The sequence below is a fragment of the Emiliania huxleyi genome (genome assembly GCF_000372725.1).
Source record: "Emiliania huxleyi CCMP1516 chromosome Unknown EMIHUscaffold_125, whole genome shotgun sequence".
Taxonomy (NCBI): domain Eukaryota; phylum Haptophyta; order Isochrysidales; family Noelaerhabdaceae; genus Emiliania; species Emiliania huxleyi.
The window spans coordinates 352116-368483 of NW_005201338.1; the positions used below are offsets into that span (position 1 = coordinate 352116).

The 16368-nt window shown below is 63.3% G+C and overlaps 7 protein-coding genes across 7 annotated transcripts in view; 3 read left to right on the forward strand and 4 right to left on the reverse strand.

Moving 5' to 3' along the window:
* Window positions 1–516, forward strand: part of EMIHUDRAFT_440402 (hypothetical protein) — a 2248-nt gene extending 1732 nt beyond the window's left edge. Inside the window, exon 5 of the mRNA XM_005789798.1 lies at window positions 19–516. Coding sequence (XP_005789855.1) covers window positions 19–135 — 117 coding nt within the window. The 3' untranslated portion in view covers window positions 136–516. The remainder of the gene's footprint in view (window positions 1–18) is intronic.
* A 3708-nt stretch (window positions 517–4224) lies between these two features.
* EMIHUDRAFT_225612 (hypothetical protein) lies at window positions 4225–4713 on the forward strand (the record flags this gene model as incomplete). The annotated part of the gene is made up of 1 exon (XM_005789799.1): window positions 4225–4713. One exon carries the CDS (start codon window positions 4225–4227, stop codon window positions 4711–4713), a length of 489 nt encoding a protein of 162 aa, XP_005789856.1.
* A 773-nt stretch (window positions 4714–5486) lies between these two features.
* Window positions 5487–6886, reverse strand: EMIHUDRAFT_440404 (hypothetical protein). Its single transcript, XM_005789800.1, has 2 exons — window positions 6829–6886; window positions 5487–6763 (listed from the first exon to the last, which is right to left on the reverse strand). The coding sequence occupies exons 1-2, from the start codon at window positions 6877–6879 to the stop codon at window positions 5591–5593; spliced, it is 1224 nt and encodes a 407-aa protein (XP_005789857.1). The 5' UTR covers window positions 6880–6886; the 3' UTR covers window positions 5487–5590.
* Window positions 6887–8921: 2035 nt separating this feature from the next.
* Window positions 8922–10034, forward strand: EMIHUDRAFT_454913 (hypothetical protein; the record flags this gene model as incomplete). The annotated part of the gene is made up of 3 exons (XM_005789801.1): window positions 8922–9174; window positions 9385–9488; window positions 9560–10034. The coding sequence occupies 3 exons, from the start codon at window positions 8922–8924 to the stop codon at window positions 9683–9685; spliced, it is 483 nt and encodes a 160-aa protein (XP_005789858.1). The 3' UTR covers window positions 9686–10034.
* Window positions 10035–11228: 1194 nt separating this feature from the next.
* EMIHUDRAFT_225616 (hypothetical protein) lies at window positions 11229–11750 on the reverse strand (the record flags this gene model as incomplete). Its single annotated transcript, XM_005789802.1, has 1 exon — window positions 11229–11750. The coding sequence occupies one exon, from the start codon at window positions 11748–11750 to the stop codon at window positions 11229–11231; it is 522 nt and encodes a 173-aa protein (XP_005789859.1).
* A 663-nt stretch (window positions 11751–12413) lies between these two features.
* EMIHUDRAFT_225617 (hypothetical protein) lies at window positions 12414–13161 on the reverse strand (the record flags this gene model as incomplete). Its single annotated transcript, XM_005789803.1, has 5 exons — window positions 12414–12452; window positions 12535–12666; window positions 12876–12938; window positions 12973–13050; window positions 13138–13161. The coding sequence occupies 5 exons, from the start codon at window positions 13159–13161 to the stop codon at window positions 12414–12416; spliced, it is 336 nt and encodes a 111-aa protein (XP_005789860.1).
* Window positions 13162–13601: 440 nt separating this feature from the next.
* EMIHUDRAFT_454914 (hypothetical protein) overlaps window positions 13602–16368 on the reverse strand; it is a 5483-nt gene continuing 2716 nt past the window's right edge. Inside the window, exons 7-15 of the mRNA XM_005789804.1 lie at window positions 16213–16295; window positions 16017–16101; window positions 15839–15949; window positions 15635–15769; window positions 15287–15402; window positions 14906–15044; window positions 14735–14842; window positions 14435–14520; window positions 13602–14348 (exon numbers count right to left, since the gene is read on the reverse strand). Coding sequence (XP_005789861.1) covers window positions 14099–14348; window positions 14435–14520; window positions 14735–14842; window positions 14906–15044; window positions 15287–15402; window positions 15635–15769; window positions 15839–15949; window positions 16017–16101; window positions 16213–16295 — 1113 coding nt within the window. The 3' untranslated portion in view covers window positions 13602–14098. The remainder of the gene's footprint in view (window positions 14349–14434; window positions 14521–14734; window positions 14843–14905; window positions 15045–15286; window positions 15403–15634; window positions 15770–15838; window positions 15950–16016; window positions 16102–16212; window positions 16296–16368) is intronic.

A 16368-nucleotide genomic window follows, 5' to 3' on the forward strand; every position in this document is an offset into this window, starting at 1 on the left:
CCCACCCACCATACGCCGGCCACCGGCCGGACCCCAACTCGGTGCGCGTACCTGCAGGCGGAAACCTTCTCTCCGCCTGGCTTTGCGGTGAGCAGCAACCCCTTCCTCTCTCCCGGCTCCGTCTCCTACCTCTGAGAGAGCGGCGGGCCGCGCATTCGGTGGCTCCGGCTACCATCCTACTAGCATGTGGCGCAGCCTCCTGGCATAGGGAGTCGGGGCGAGCAGCCCCTTCCCGACTGGCCGCACGGCCTACCTTGGTCGAGGCGCTCGCCCCGGGAGAGCCTTGAGAGGAGCCCGGTACGGCTCACTCGCTGGCGCAGCAGCGGCACACGGCTTCTGATCGAGCAACGTGCGACGTGGGCTGCGGCCGGCCTCGCGAGGCAGCGATGTGTACACCATCGTCGCGCCGGGCAGTTCATGCGCACAGACACACAAATATCACAATCGTCGCGTCCTCCTCTTGTTTGTACGTTGTGAGACCGGTTGTGTACGTTCTACGGGATATCTGCCGTTGCCTGGCTGGTCCATCCACTGGACTTCGCGGGGTACCCAGGCGCGAGCGGTACCCTTTCTTTGCGCCTTTGGAGCACTTGGAGCGTGTGCAGTGTTATATAGCAGCCGCACATCCACACACCTTCATCCAGGGCCGGGGAGCTAAGACTTAGGCTAAGAAGCGCACCAGCGGGCCAGATGATTGGGATCGGGTTACGGGCTAGATAGCCCTAGCCTTGGAGCAGCAATCAGCGCCTTTTTTCTTTCCAGTACGCGCCAGTCCCGTGCCCAGTCGTGCGAGGGAGTTTTCTTGTAAACTCCTGTGTTAGTGCCAGTGCGCGCCAGTCCCGTGCCCAGTCGTGCGAGGGAGCTTTCTTGTAAACTTCTTTTTAGGATGTGCCGGCGCGGTGTGTGTGCCAGTCCGCGCCGGCAGTCCGCGCCCTTGTGTCGTGCCACAGCGTGCTGTGTGAGAGGTTTGAGGTAGGTAGGTAGAAAGGTGAAGAACAGTCAGGCTCGGACTGGGCACCAACGCGGTATGCGTGGACGCTGGACAGATGATGACGACACGCACGAGCGACACACAGACACAAACAGGCTCACAAGACACACAGCCAGCTGGCTGCCACACACCCTGAGTTGGCGTACACATAACTCAAGGCCACATCCTCCCTGTCGCCCCCCCCAGCACTCCAAGGTGCCAAAGGACACAAACAAGGGCACAACAACACAACAGACGACAGGAAGTAACATGCGAGGCTAGAGCAGGCTTGCTCCACCTCTAGCAATCTCGCCGGCCGGCGAACTGGTTGGGTAGTAGTCTAAGTTCTGAGCCTCGACGCCTAGCGGGTCTAAGTGTGCCTAGGCACGCTGGGGTGCTTGCGCGGTCTAAGGTCAGCGGGAGCCTCTTACATCGGCTAAGTCGGCCGTGGCACGGCCTGGGGCCAAGAGGCTCCCACCGTTATCGATACGGCGCTCCGCCCAAATTTTCTTCGCCTGCGGCGGGCGCCTACTAAAATCCGGATCGATCCTCCTCATGCCTCAGCAATCGCCGCCTCAGCATCCATATCCATGCCAAGCACCGCCACGATCTTGAAGCAGAACACATCGCAACCGCATCGTCCGCACTGCCATCGGCATGCCGCGCCCGCCGCTTCGCCGCAGCCGCCTTAAGGCACGCATAGCGGCAGCACATGGTGGGGGGGGTACTTGAGCAGGCGTTGCGCGCCGCAAGTAGCGCACTGGCCCTGGGAGAAGGCGATATGGCGTCGTGCGCGGGCGGCATACGTTGGTCGGACGCGTCCAGGTATATTTCGGGTAAACCTGTTGACGTATCGGCGGCTAAGGCCGAGGCACGCCACTCATCGCCCCAGCGGTCCTGTATATCGCTGGACGGATGCGGAGTAAGCTCTCGAGGGCGCGAAGGGGGGGAAAGGAGGTGGAACGGGGCCGGTTGGGATGGTGCAGCGGCGGCTGCCGCGGCAGCGTGGGAGAGGCCCGCGTGGGAGAGGCCCTTACGGGTCGTATATCCCGCTTCAACGGCGAAAGAGGCCTCTTCCGCCGCCTCCCGGGCCGTCTCGAAGGGCCGACCAGCCCACGCCACGAGGCGCTGCTGGCGGGAGCCAAGAAGGACTCGTAAAGGCCTCAGAGTGCCATCTGAAGCGGGCGGCACTGGTGGGGCTAGAGGGGCTGACTGAGCGCCGGTGGGGCGGCTGAAGCTTGCCTGGCACGGGTTCTCGCGGCGCGTCCGTGTACCACGCGTCCAGGGCGCTGTTCCCACACCGCTCTGAGCGACAAGGGTGTGCGTGGCGCGGTCGAGGAGCGTGAGATGATCTATAGCGAGCCTCTCGCACGTCCGGTGAGCGGCAGAACCGGCCATCCCGCACGACGAGGGCGACGCGTGAAGGTGCGCACGCCATAAGGCAGCTGCGGGCCAGCACGTTGCATGGGATGATAGCGGCTGAGGGGGCCTGAGCATCGACGCGCCGCCGACAATGCACCTGAGGCCGCAAACGGCCAGGAGCGCGTCAGTTTCGGAAAAGTGGAACCACGCGATGACGAGCGGGGATGGAGTGGCAGGTTTCTGGGAACAGTAGTGGGATGAGGCAGACTCCCAGGATCCCGACGCACGGAGTACGTGTTGCGCGCGCAGCAGTGGTATCTGCAGCAGAGCCCTCTCGCGCCGCGACGGCTCTGCGCAGAGGGGTCCGTGGCTGGGCAACGGGCGCACCTGCGGTCCTGTAGCTGATGGACCTCGGCCAGCAGGCTCGCGGGGGGCAGATGTTGCTCTGGTTGCAGTCCCACAGGTCCGTTTGGCCGCGGCAGGCGGCCCGGGAGTGGCGCGCGCAAAGGCCGAACTGCCCTGTCTTGCGACTTGAGCCAGCGATCAAAAGCAGCTGGCCAAAGGTGTCACAACGGGCAGTTCAGAATTCTATGTGGCGCATTTAATAAAATCGAACACACCCGGGAGGGACGTCGCCCGTGAGGGATCTCGCCCGTGAGGGACGTCGCCCGTGAGGGACGTCGCCCGTGAGGGACGTCGCCCTCGAGGTATCGCGCCCGTGAGGGACGTCACCCGTGAGGGATCTTGCCCGTGAGGGATCTCGCCCGTGAGGGACGTCGCCCGTGAGGGACGTCGCCCGTGAGGGACGTCGCCCGTGAGGGATCTTGCCCGTGAGGGATCTTGCCCGTGAGGGACGTCGCCCGTGAGGGACGTCGCCCGTGAGGGACGTCGCCCGTGAGGGATCTCGCCCGTGAGGGACGTCGCCCGTGAGGGACGTCGCCCGTGAGGGATCTTGCCCGTGAGGGATCTTGCCCGTGAGGGACGTCGCCCGTGAGGGATCTTGCCCGTGAGGGATCTTGCCCGTGAGGGATGTCGCTCATTAGGGATAGGGACGTCGCCCTTGAGGGACGTCGCCCGTGAGGGACGTCGCCCGTGAGGGACGTCGCCCGTGAGGGATCTCGCCCGTGAGGGACGTCGCCCGTGAGGGACGTCGCCCGTGAGGGACGTCGCCCGTGAGGGACGTCGCCCGTGAGGGATCTTGCCCGTGAGGGATCTCGCCCGTGAGGGATCTCGCCCGGGATCTCGCCCGTGAGGGACGTCGCCCGTTGAGGGCTCTTGCCCGTGAGGGCTCTTGCCCGTGAGGGATCTCGCCCGTGAGGGACGTCGCCCGTGAGGGACGTCGCCCGTGAGGGATCTCGCCCGTGAGGGACGTCGCCCGTGAGGGACGTCGCCCGTGAGGGATCTCGCCCGTGAGGGATCTTGCCCGTGAGGGACGTCGCCGAGCCGATCAACCTGCGCAACTCGACCCTGTTCGTTGGACGGTGCACGCGCCACCTGCTCGTCTTCTACAAAGTCCTCATCGCGCTGCGCTACCCGGCGGTCATGCACGGCCAGCCTGACACCGTGCGTGAGCTGCAATCGTGCCTGGCCGAGATCGAGGGGCCCCTCGCGGCCGTGCGCCAGCAGCTCCTCGCGCTGCTGAACGCGCAGAACGCCTCTGGCGTCGCCAGCGAGACGTACGAGATGCAGTTCGCTCTCAATGAGCTTCTCGATTACTACCTCGAGATCAACCCGGGCATTACCCTTGCTCGCGCCAATCGCGAGGCGTTCGCCAAAAGTGGCTCGAGAAGTTTTACCAGCCGGGCGAGGCGGAGCAGGGGATCATCCGCCTCACCACACCGCACGCTGGCAAGGGCCTCGAGGCCGATGACGTGTACCTCATCAACCCGTCGATGTTCCCCATGGCGGACAAAATCGAGCAGGGGGGCGAGGAGGCGTTTGAGGAACTGAGCGTCGAGTACGTGGCCAAGACGCGCGCCAAGGACCGCATGGTGTTCCTCCCGGACCTCGAGGTGACCTCAAAGAAGGAGGTGCTGGGGCTCTTTGTCAAGCCGACGGTGTCCTCTCTTGGCGCTGCGCCCGTCGGTACCGACACCCCGTCCTCGAGCCAGAGCACTGAGGCGACCGACGTGGAGGGCGAGCGCAACACCGCGAGGGACGAGGCGCTTGCCACGCTCGAGCTCACACTGATGCCGGCAACAGTCGAGGAGTTGGACGCGCACGTGGTGACCCTGCTCCGCCAGGCCATGAAGGTGCGCTCGGCAACGCGGCGTGAGACCGCAAGCCCGGCGGCTCGAGAGGAGTCGGAGCGCCGCAAGCAGGCCATCACCGGCGCACGCAACGTTCTCCGCGAGGGGTTGCGCAACGCGCCGCTCCTTTAGACATGCCTTCCCTGTAACGCCCTCCGCTCGCTCCCTCACCCTTTGTGTCCTTTCTTTGTTCATTAGTGCCAGTCAGTGCGCCTTAGTCCTGTCCCAGTGTCGTGCGAGGGAGTTCTGCTGTGATCCTTTGTTCAGTACGCGAGCCGACGCATGAGTTGTGTGTTCACTAGCGATTTTGTGCTTTTGCCGTTTGTTTGGCGGAGCGAGTTCTTTTAGATTGGTGTTCCGAGGGGGGGGCGGCTCGCTGTCGCTCGCTCATTCCAAAAGCAACAGTAGCCGGTGTTCACAGAGCTCTGTGAACACCGGCGAGAGATTTTTCTCTCGACGTTTCTTCTGCGAAGAAACGTTCAAAACACTCGGTGTCGAAACACCTCTCCGACGCGCTCGACTATAGTCTGGTCTCTGGACTTTTGCAGGTTTATTTATTTACGAAGCCTCGCAATGTCGCGCCAACGGCTCGTGTAGAGTACGTCCCGCCAGTGTCCCCACTCCGCAGTCAATCCTCATTGAGTCATGTGCGTGTTTTATTGCGTGTCGTGATGAGCTGCGCCAGGTGGACCCACAGAGAAAGACACGGGTCTGCTCAATGTAAACAGTAAAGCCGCTCGCAACCAGTGCATCCATGCATATTATTATTTTACGTGTTGTGATTGTTTGTCGGTTCCACAGAATCGCCGATGAACGCGCCAACGCGCGTGCGTACTACTTTTTGCGGGTGGAGAACTCAACTGAGAACTGTCGGTGTCGCGACAATTAATATTAAATTGCCTTTCGGCTGAATAAAAACAATTAAACACAGTTTCTCTTTCTCCCGCTCGGCCGGGCCGCTTGCGCCGCCGTCCATGCCGCCGACAAATGCCTGAGGCTTTCCGTCGACCTACACCAACGTCGCTTGCGCCGCACAGCCCTTGGCTGTCTCGAAGATGCCAACAAAGGCGGGGCTATCGCCGAGAGGGAGGTCCTCGGCGGCCTTGTGCAAGGCGCCTGAGGCGAGATCAAAGTTCAAGAGCGTCAGGCTGTTGTCCTTCTGGTTGCCAACAATCAAGAGGCCAGCCTGAGACCCAGTCTTTGTTAGGGTCATGCTCCGGGGGTAATGACCCACTGCCGTGTAGTCCTTGAAGGTGAGGCTCTCGGCGCCGACCTGGAAGACGGCGATGCCGTCGCGCTTCTGCGTGCTGGCGTCCCGCACGGACACGAGCACGAAGCTGCCGCCCGGCGAGAACAGCACCTCGGCAGGGTAGAGATCTGGCGGACTGTAGGGCCCGGAGGCTTCGTAAGTGGCGATGGTGCTGAGCCCTTGGGCGGCGTCCACGCCGAGCAGCTCGATCGTTGGCTGGGTGGTCCCGTTTCCCTCGTTGGCGAGGACGGCGAGGGGCAACGTCGGGTGGAAGGCCAAGTGGCGCGGGCCCTGGTCCTGAGGCACCGACAGCGGCTCGTGGGCCTTGGACAGCTTGCCGCCCTCAAAGGTCAGCTGCTGCACCTGGTCCAGGCCGAGCGTCGGCACGTAGACGCCGCCGCCCGAGAGGTAGGTGGAGTGGGCGTGCGCGGAGGCGCCGAAGTCCACGGTCTGCGTGGCCTCGCCCAGGCTGACCGCGCTGTCGCCGCCCTGGGTGACCGGGAGGACCGCCACGGTGCCGCCGCCGTAGTTGGCCACGAAGGCGTGCTCGCCCAGGGGGTCCGTTGCGAGGTGCACGGGACCGGCGCCTTGGCTGCTGACGCGGCTCGTCTCCGTGACCTTGCCGTCGCAGCCGAGGCTGAGCGAGGCCACCGTGTTCCCCGTCTCACTCACCGTCAGCAAGCTTGTGAGGGTGCCCTCGCCGCGAGGCCCAGCCGCTGCGATCCAAGAAGGATTGCCTCCGGCGTTCGAGTCGCCAATCGAGGTGAGCGAGCCGTCATCCGAGAGCGCGTAGGACTTGATGGACGAACCCCGGTCCTTGTAAAGACCAACGAGCAGCACTCTGTCTAGCAGGGGAGCGGGTCCCGGCGATGGAGCTGTTGGCGCGAACAGGGTGTCGCGCTCGTTCGGGGTGGTCTGGATTTTGTCGCCGGCCTGCGCAGTGGGAGACTCGCAAAATGAGAGAAGGCCGCAGTAGGCGCGTGCGTGAGGGCGCACACCGTCCCGGCCACAAGGGCCGCCAAAGCAAACCAGCGAATGTAAAGCGTCATCGAGAACCTGAACATGGGAAAGGGAGGGAATGAACAAGAGCGAGGCGGCAGGGATCAGTGACGCACTGCCGTCTCTCGCGCGTCCACGGCGCTAGGAATGGCCGGGCGGCGGTGCGAGACGGCTGTGAGGCGGCGGCACAAGGCGGCGGTCGGTGAATGGTTGCTTGATGGACATAGGTGTGCAGATTGGGTGTTTCCACAAAATTTACCGTCCGTGAAGAGAGCTTGATTCATTAGGCTGCCCGCATGTTCAATCGTTGCCCGCAGCGGAGCTCCCCACCGGGGGCTTGAAGACACTGAGCCGAGCGCGCTGGCGGCGGACCGCCGCCGGCGCGCTCGCTTCGGCGGATGGCTGAGCGGCACAGTTCCTGGCCGCCCGGCCTGCGAGCTGTCGCCGCGAGACGATCGAAGGCGCTCAAGCGCGCCGCCATGCCAGATCTCGCCCCACGCCCCGACCAGACCAGGCAGTGCGTGCAGGAATGATGCAGGCATGATGGGTGGGTGGTGGTATTCACAGCCTTGTTATTGAGAAGAAAATACCTCCTATTCACATGCACTAAATTTAGCCCAAGCGCCCTTCCAAGTCTACAGGTCGGGGCTTCGGTTTCGCAACAGCTTCGTTTTCAGCCGTCGTGCAATTCGTGCCCGAGCCGTCCACAAGGCCGCCGGCACATTTGCCAATGTGCCCGGAGCGCAGGGAGTCGATGGGTGCCGCAGTGCGAGCGAGCACTGCAGCTGCAGTGCTCGCTCGCACTGCGGCGCTGCGCCACGGCGGCGAAGCATGTCTGGACTTCAAGGACAGCGCTTCTCCGCTGCTCGAGGCTTGCGGCACGGTCCAGGCCGACCACACAGAGCACCCGAGGCAGCTGGCGTGGCCTCACTCATGACCTGTGCTACCCGTCGGCGGGGCCAGCTGCGGTTTCACAACACGCCTCATTTTTGGCACCCTCCTGCTAGCCGCGCATGAGTAGGGAGACCGTGTGTGGTGTCTTCGCGGCCTAGAGCACCCTCTTGGCAGTCTATATTCCGGATTTTAGCCCTCCTGTCGCATCTGGTGAGCCGTACCATAGCGAGGACCAAACGTGTTGTGAAACCAAAGCAGGGACCTGTACCGGAAGAGACTGGGGTAGTGCCGTCGAGCGGCGCGCCGCGCAAGCCCGCTGCCGGCGGCCCGATCGGAGAGCTGGTAGTCGTGGTACCACTAAGCTCGCCATCGTGCCCGAGACAGGCCGCTCTGGCCCTGTAGACCTTCCCAGAGAGCTTGGCGAGGCTGTCCAGAATGCCGAGAGCATTCAGGCTGCCGTCGAGCGACGAGCCATGCTGGCTCGTCGCGGGCTGCGAGCTCGAAGACCCGCGCAGAGCTTCGCCGAGCCTGGCGTGCCCGCCCGCTCGCCCGCGGCCGCAGGCGTGGAAGCCAAGCATCATGGCGTCTCTGGCAAGCGCTCACACGCCAAAAGACACCTCGCAGCGCGCGAGACGTGACCAAAGCGGCACGTCTCGGCGCCGCGAGAGCAAGCAGCCGGTCGACGTCGGCACCAAGCGCGCGGCCGCCGGGCGCCTCCGAACCGGCAGGGGCGCCGCGGCAGTAGAGAGCACTCCACCGCATACCGTTTTTATGGCCCATCTACAATTCTTGGAGCACTTGGAGTGCAGTCATCAACCTCACATCCAGGGCCGGGGAGCTGAGAAGCGCACCCAGCGGGCCGGATGATCGGGATCGGGCTACGGGCTAGAGAGCCCTGACCCCTAGCTAGGGGGGGTGCGCGTTCGCAGGGAAAGGGCCGTAAAGTAAACACGGGTCTCCGAGGGTTAGTTCCGTGTACCGGGTTTCCCCTTAACTTCAGAACGCCCCCTCTACTCGGAGCTAGAAGACACGACACTGTACACCACGTACGTACACAGGTCCTCACTCAGCATCCCGTCCCAGGGTTCCACCGCCCGCCTTCCCCGCGGGGCACTTGGAAAAAGCTATTCTTTTTTACGGCCAGCGGGTGACAAAAAATTCTCGTCCCTCGTGTCGTCGTAGAATGAAGGCCGACGCCATGAGCAGGCGCTGCTTGGCAGCCAACGCCCTCGCCTTGCTAGCTGTGCCCAACAGAGACGCGTTCGCCGCCGGACTGCGGCCAGCACTGGGGCCTGGCCGATTCAGGGCGACGCGTTTTGAGGGCGAGTACTCCGACCTCCTTCACCCTCTCTGTGATCGAAAAATCGCCGTGGACACCAGCGCCCTCAAGCAGAGCGGCGGTGGCGACTATTTCCTCGCCACCTTCTCCGGCAACGACATCGGCCCACCGGGTGAGGCCCGCCCCCCCCCCCGTCCCGGGGCTACTGTGATAAGCACATGAAGGGGTGCGCCGCGCCCTGCATGAGCCTCAAGCCCTCATCCCGTGATATGTTGTTGTTTGCGAGCACACGCGCCACCCCTCTTGGACGCCTGTGGGAGCGGGTGGCGCTGCCTCTCGCTGTCCTCTCCGTGGCTCGCTGCGAGATATGTTCTCAATATAGGTGTCGGCAATGTCGTCAGGGCCTCCTGCGACGCGGAGAGCGTCTCCCGGTACGGGCTGCGCGATTGGAGCTTCGAGGCGCGCATCTCGCGTGACGGCGAGCAGGCGCGCAAACGAGCAAAGTACGAAGGCAGCACTCGAGATTTATATCATAGAGTCAACGCTGCGTGCCGCAGGTGGATGCCGGCGACGGCGTGCATGTGGGCAGGTGGCACCCGAGGGCTGCTGACGGCGAGGCTTGGGAAGGCATCAGATGGAAAGACGGCAACCGCTGGCTCCTGGAGCAGCAAGCGGCAGAATGACGCCATAGGGCGAGGTCTCCTGGAATGCGTGCAGGCCGTTGTAGCGAGCTACTCTCGAGCGGCATTACTTTCCGCTGATCACATATGTGGGGGCACGTACCACAAACAAGTCGTGCATGCCCGCACAGCGGTGGTTTTGTACAAGAGGGCATGCCGATGCGTGTGTAGAGACTAGAGTCCGTGTGGGTCTGGCACTCAGTGACAGTGTGTGGGCCCCGGTCGCGCCACCCCGCCCACGCCCCGCCCCGCGGCCCGCGCCTGCGTCCCATCGATCGACACGGCACACGCGACACACGCAATACATGTACGTTTTCGATTTCGTCGTGTTTAAATTGTTGGGCAACATTTATGTTGGGAATGTTTTGCACGCCTCGCGGCCCGAGAGGGGCTAGAGGGGCTACGGGGTGTGGAGGGGGTGAGTTGACCAGGGGTTGTGCGCTGGGCCCTCCTGCTCGGCTCCAGCGAGTAGACAAGTGTGTTACCATCTCAACAGAGGAGAAGGATCTGACCTCTCGGGGCCGATGTGACCAAGCGCTGGTAGCGTGGTTTTACCTCACACCCATGGTCTCACAGTGTGCCGGCAGTCCCAGTCGCCGAGCACGCGGTCGGTCGCTCACACAAGCCGCAGCACAAGTGACTGGGGGGCAGTGAGGGCGAGCCCATCGCTGTCACAGCTGTGGCAGCCGCACAGTAGGCTGTGCCATCTGTGCAGAGCGTGTGAGCAGCAGAGTGAGCTGCACTCCAGGCTTCAGGCGCAAAGAGATGCATGCCGCCGAAAGGCGCTGTCGAGGTTCGCCGAGCGCGGCGCAGGTTGAGGGACACCGTCACCGACGAGTGCGTTAAGAGTATTCACGACTCCGGACAAAGACGGCCGCACGCACCCCCCCCTCACCCGACACGAGCTGCGGTCGTGCGGCCGTCTTAGCGGCGAGGCGCGGGAGCACACCTCTACACCCCTGTCACGGGAACCTCTACACCCCTGTGCGCTATATATGCCCCGAATAAAACACACAAAACGGCTTCTAGGTGCGCTCGTGCGCTCTCTCCTCCTGGGCTAAACCAGTGTGGAGTTCCAGTGCACAGAGGCGCGGTGCCCTTGCGTCGTCCAGCTCCTCCTCCGCCGCGCCGGCCGCGCCTCACAGTTCGGCCCTGAGCGTGCCTCCCTCTCCCTCGGCGCGGAGGCTTGCCGCGTTGTCGAGGTGCCCGCGTATGGCGCTCGAGAAGCTACGGTTGCGAAAACACTAGAGTGAGAGGGTGGTAGCCTCGACGCCGTCCCCGCGCCGCCACGGCGCCTGTCGCGCCCCCCCGCCACTGCGTCACGCGCGGTTCTGCCGTCGGCGTCGGTCCTGCTCGGGTCGGCGCCCGCCCTCAGAAGAGAGAGCACCACCTTTGCCTGGCCCGCTCGCGCCGCGAGGTGTAGCGGCGTCGCCCCCGCGCCGTCGGCGGCGTTCAAGTCAGCGCCGGCCTTTCGGGAGCGAAGCGGCGCAGAGCGCGCGGTGAGAAGGGAGGAGTGGGAGAATGGAGCCGAGAAGCCGGCGAGGCGTCAGGGGAGAGTGGCGCACGCCTTGATCAGCAGCTCGACGAGCGCGGGATGCCCGCGCTCGGCGGCCACATGCAAAGGCGTCAGTCCCCTTGCGCCGAGCCCCCTGGCGTTGATGTCGACGCCATCGCGGCCAATCAGGAGCTTGGCTATGCCGCTCGCACGCGAGTTGGAGATGTCTCCACGGGCCTGGTCGCCAGCGCAACGCCTCGCAACCACGTGCAGAGGCGTCTCGTCCGCGCCGTCTCTTGCGCCGGCGTCCGCGCCCGCGTCGAGCAGCGCGGTGACCGTCGTCAGGTCCTGCCGCGCGCGACCACAGATCGCGAGGTGCAGTGGGACATTCCCCTTCTTGTTGCGCTTGTTCAGGTCGGGGCGCACCCACGCGTCCTCGTATTCGTTAAACTTGCCACGGATCGCGACGCGGAGCGGCTCGACCTGGCCCTCTTCGGCTGCCTTGTGCAGGCCGACCCGAGCAGTCTCGGCGATCGGCAGCAGTCCGAGAAGCAGGCGCGGGAAGAAGCGCATATGTACACTTTTGCGTGGGATGAGCGACCTGGTAATACGCAGCAGCCGCGCCGTGAGGTGGCAGGCAGGCGCGAGGTGGCAGAGGCAAGTACCGTCGGGTACTTATTTTAAGAGCAAGTAAACAGCAATAGATCCGGCCCTCAACCGGCCTAATCGGTACCCAGCCCTCACGGAATGAGAGAGAGAGACGTACGTACACGGAATCGGTCCCTCGTTGTACAGCAATCGATCCTTCACAGCTGCCCGCCCTGCCAAACTTGCCGAGAATCGGTCCTCCACATGAATGTTCTGGCATGGAATGTACTGTCGGGTAGGTGTTGAGTGTACCCTTGCATCCCGCCAGTCTGATGTATCTGCTGTGCCGAACGTGCGCGTTTGGCGGAACCTCTCACCTGGTGCGCGTGGCAACGGGTCTGTGGGGCGGCCCCCTGTACCCCCTCCCCCCCCCGCCCGGGTGTTTAGCAATTGGTCCCTTGGCAAGTGCAAATCGGTCCCCCTGGCTCCAGGAACTGATCCGGCACTACACCCGGATCTATTGCTGTTGACTTGCTCTTAAAATAAGTACCCGACGGTACTGTCCACTATGAAAGTGTGAAAAGGTGGGAGCAGCAGCTCGCCTGTTGATAGGTCCAGGTGATAGCCCTGGATGGGCAATGCATACGCCTAGTTGGGCCTCAGATCGCCCGACCGCGTCCCGGTGCTCTGTGGTCGGATTTGTGACGCCGCCGCACCGCGCCGCGGCCGGGGGCCCTCCCTCCGGAGGCCGAGGATTGCCGTGACGGACCGGGACGAGCTCTGGGAGGTTCAGTGTCATCATGTGCACAATATCTACTTCAATATCTCTCAGTCTAGCTAAGCCTGGGAAGGCGATGCCGGGGCCGTACAGCAGCTTGATGGTGCTTCGCCGGCGTGCGTCCTGGAGGCGGAGCGGTGCCGGACGGGCAGTCCGTGGGAGGAAAATGGAGGACAACGCCGACACCGCTCTGATTCGACTTTTAACTTCAAACAAAGACAGTGGGACGCGCCACAGCCACAGGCACAGCGCGGTGCATGCCACTGTCAGTAGCGGATGCGTCAGTTAGTCGTGTTCACGCCGGGATCGTGTCCTCCGCAACCTGGGCAGACTTTAGGCTTGGACAGTATCAGAGAAAAATAGTTAGAGGCTTGCGGCGCCGGCGGCTCGAGCGCCTCGAGGAGGGGGACGAGCCTACCGCGCTCGGACCTCGGCGCCGGCGTAGGAAAACTCTGCCGGCCCGAGCGCCTCAGGCTCGTACTCTGCGCGCGGCGGCCGGATCACAGCCTACGGCGATAGTCGGCGTGGTGGCGATTGTGAAGAGCCGGTTACTGCTAGTCGTGCATGGTTACTGCTAGTCTGCGGCTCCTCGACGAGGGTGTCGTAGACGGCGGACATTTAGAGGCGACAAAGCCGAAGTCAAACTGAAAGCTCGACGCCGTGAAAGAATAACTTTTTTTTTGGAAGGGTTGCCCGGCGCTGCGCGCATTCGAACAGGCTCGACTGCATCTTCGATCGCATCTTCTGCGTATATTTTGCGCCCCTATAGCAGCTCGCGGAGGAGCAAAGGACGCCCGGATTAGCGCTGCGCGCGGCCGATTAAAAAAACGCGCGCTGCAAGTGCTCAGGCTGATAACTGCCAAGTGCTCCAAGTGCGCTTCCACCCGTCCATTCGACGCCCAAGGGTGGGTGACGGCTAACACCACACTCCTCTCCTTAAAATCCACGTGTGGTGGCGGCGTGCCGTCCTCTCCCATCCAGACAAAACCGTTAGGCCTCCGCCCGGCGACGGCCGACGCTGCCTCCGCACCTAGCAGCCTTTCACCCTCAGCCAGGCCGGCGCCGTCTCCGCCTCTATTTATCAAAAGACAAACCCGATTGATTGCGAGCCAACGCGTTCTCAGACGCGTGTACACGCACCCGAGCCCGCGCCGAGCGCGCACATGCCATCCTGGTAGTGAGCACAGGACCGTGGCTCTCCCACGTCATGGATACAGTCACGCTACCTATTTATCGTCCGTTGCGTTTCCCGATTGCGAGCCAACGCGTTCTCAGACGCGTGTAACACGCATCCGAGCCCGCGCCGAGCGCGCACATGCCATCCTGGTAATGAGCACAGGACCGTGGCTTCCCACGTCATGGATACAGTCAGATTAGCGATTCATTCCCGTTGCAGTCTCCGATTTGCGGTTGCGCCGTCGACCCTGGGGGCCGTACATGGAGCTCCATACCACTTAGCGACACGCGGTCCGCGTCGGCCTATCGATCGGCCTCGAGGGTAACGGTGCCGCGCATCGATCGGCCCCCTCGAGACAGCCGCGCAAGGGCCCAACTCTCACGCGCACGCGAAGTAGTCCGGCTCTCGGTCCGGCACGGGGACGGTGGAGAAGAGCAGGTCGCGGGTCGCCCCGCCGAGCACGTACACGGCCGCCTCGTAGCCCAGCGACTCATAGTACTGGCCGATACACTCGCCGCCGCCGCAGCCCGCGCGGTCGTGCTTTCCGGCGCAGCAAAGCCCCGTGAAGGTTCCGTCGTCCTTTGCCTTGACGGTGGCACCCTTGTTGGAGGGCTGGCCTTGGAAGCACCTGTGAAGGGGGGGGGTGGGGGGGGGAGACCGCGGGTGGATCGCTCGTGGCGCCGCGCGCGTGTGTGTCGCTGTGGCTGTTCGCACGTTGGGTCGAGGAGCTTGTTGCCCCAGAAGGTGAAGTTGCCGTCCGAGTTTTCGGTGAAATTGAGGATGGTCATCATGCCCCAGTCCTGGATCGGGGAGGGGGAGAGTCTCAAGACGCCGGCAGGCGGGCTCGCCCAGCACCTGGAGACTGGGCGTGGCTGCCTCGTGGTCGAGTACGTGGCAGTGAACGACCTGCCGCGAGACGAACGTGTCCACCTGCAGGCAGGCGCGGACCAAGCTGAGGTAATGGCCGCGGTATGCTCGGCGAGCGACTAGTATTGGTGAGTAGAAGAGGCACACGTTGGCGCGGACGACGTGCGTAAGGTTGTTGGCCGATTCCTTGTCCGTGAGCCCGTCGGGACTGTGCTGTTCCTCCGCCGCCTTGTTGTGGCACCAGTTTGGCGGCACCTGGCAATATTGTATTACGACCTAGTAAAGGGTTTTGATCAGGGGGCGAGACGGGGCCCTGACCTGGGGTGCTGCCTGGAGCGTGTCGTGCCAGTCGCCAGCCTGAAAGTACGGCTCACCGAGGAAGTTCGAGAGGTTGTAATGCTTGCGCATCGTCTTGAACTCGTCATACCCCGTCTGGAGCTGGAATGGGATCACGTGCCTGCGCATGAGCGGGTGGCCGTCATCTAACACGTGTCTCAGGAACGTCTTTCTGGCAGTGCGCACCAGTGGAACGCGTGATCGAAGACGCCTTTGATGTTGAACTGAGAGAGGCTTCCAACCTATAAAGGGGGGGGGGGGGTTGGTGGCGGGTGCGTCGTTGGGGCGGTTCGAATGGGTGCGGGGGTGAAAGCCTGCTCGCTGAACATCGGATGTTCGTGAGAGAGAGCGTGCTCGTCGTACCGCTTCTTGTTGATGGTGAAAGGAGAAAATGCGCTGCCATCGGAAAAGAATTTGCCATCGGCAGAGTCAGGACCGGGCCCAAAGTGGAGCTCGAGGTTGCCGTCTTGCGTCAGGTCCTACAACGTCGAAGACCACGAGGGAGCAGTCAACGGGGCGGGAGTTATATCGATTCGGGAAGGACGGGAGGAAGCCGCCTCTTCGTTGATCAGCTTGGTGGCGTTTTGCAGGTTCGCGAGGTCTACAGTTGGACACGGCAGCGGTGTTTGTTGCGGGCGGGGCGGGGCGGGGGGGGGCGGGCGGGGGCGGGCGGGGGCGAGGGCGGGGGCGCGCACAGCACGGGCGGGTCACTGTAAACTTCGGGAGCGTGCACGTGGGCGCTGGAACCCCTTGGACGATTTCCATGTACATGAGCGGGATCGTAATCCTGCCCTGCGCCTTTGCGAGGAGCGTCTCTCGGACCACCGAGGCGTCCGATTTGTTCGCCTGAGTAATCAAAATTCCGATTCAGTCTCACAACCGGACCGCGCGTCTCCCGGGATCGCGTGAGCGCACGTGTGGGATGGCGTCGGCGGCATTGCACACGACATTGGTGACCTTGTTGTGCTTGACATCCTCGTCGTTTTGGTTGTAAAGGAGCCCGTCGAGAAGAGTCGGATTCGGGTACTTGTTCGGGTCAGGCTCAGTGCACCTGCGGCAAGTTGGGACGCTGAGAGCGAGGCGGGGAGGGCACCAACATGCGCGGTCGGTCGGCGAACTTGATGAGGAGATCCGCACGGTTGCCGAGCCCAAGGAAGGCGTACTTGACCGGTCGTGGCCTGAGCAAGAGGCGGAAGCAAAAGTGTTAGATCTCAGACCCAGCGCCACTCTGGCTTGCGTGGTTAGGGCGAGTGCTAATTGTGTCGATTGGCAGAATGTAGAGCACGCACGCGTCGTGCAGGTAGACGCCATCCTTTGCGAGGAGTTGCGCCTCGCAGAATTCCGGGAAGACGATGTACATCTGGTCTGTGATCTGCGCAGCAGAAATCGGGCGCTGGTCAACGCAGAGATCTCTTGCTAGATCGGACGTCTCTCGCAGGCACCGA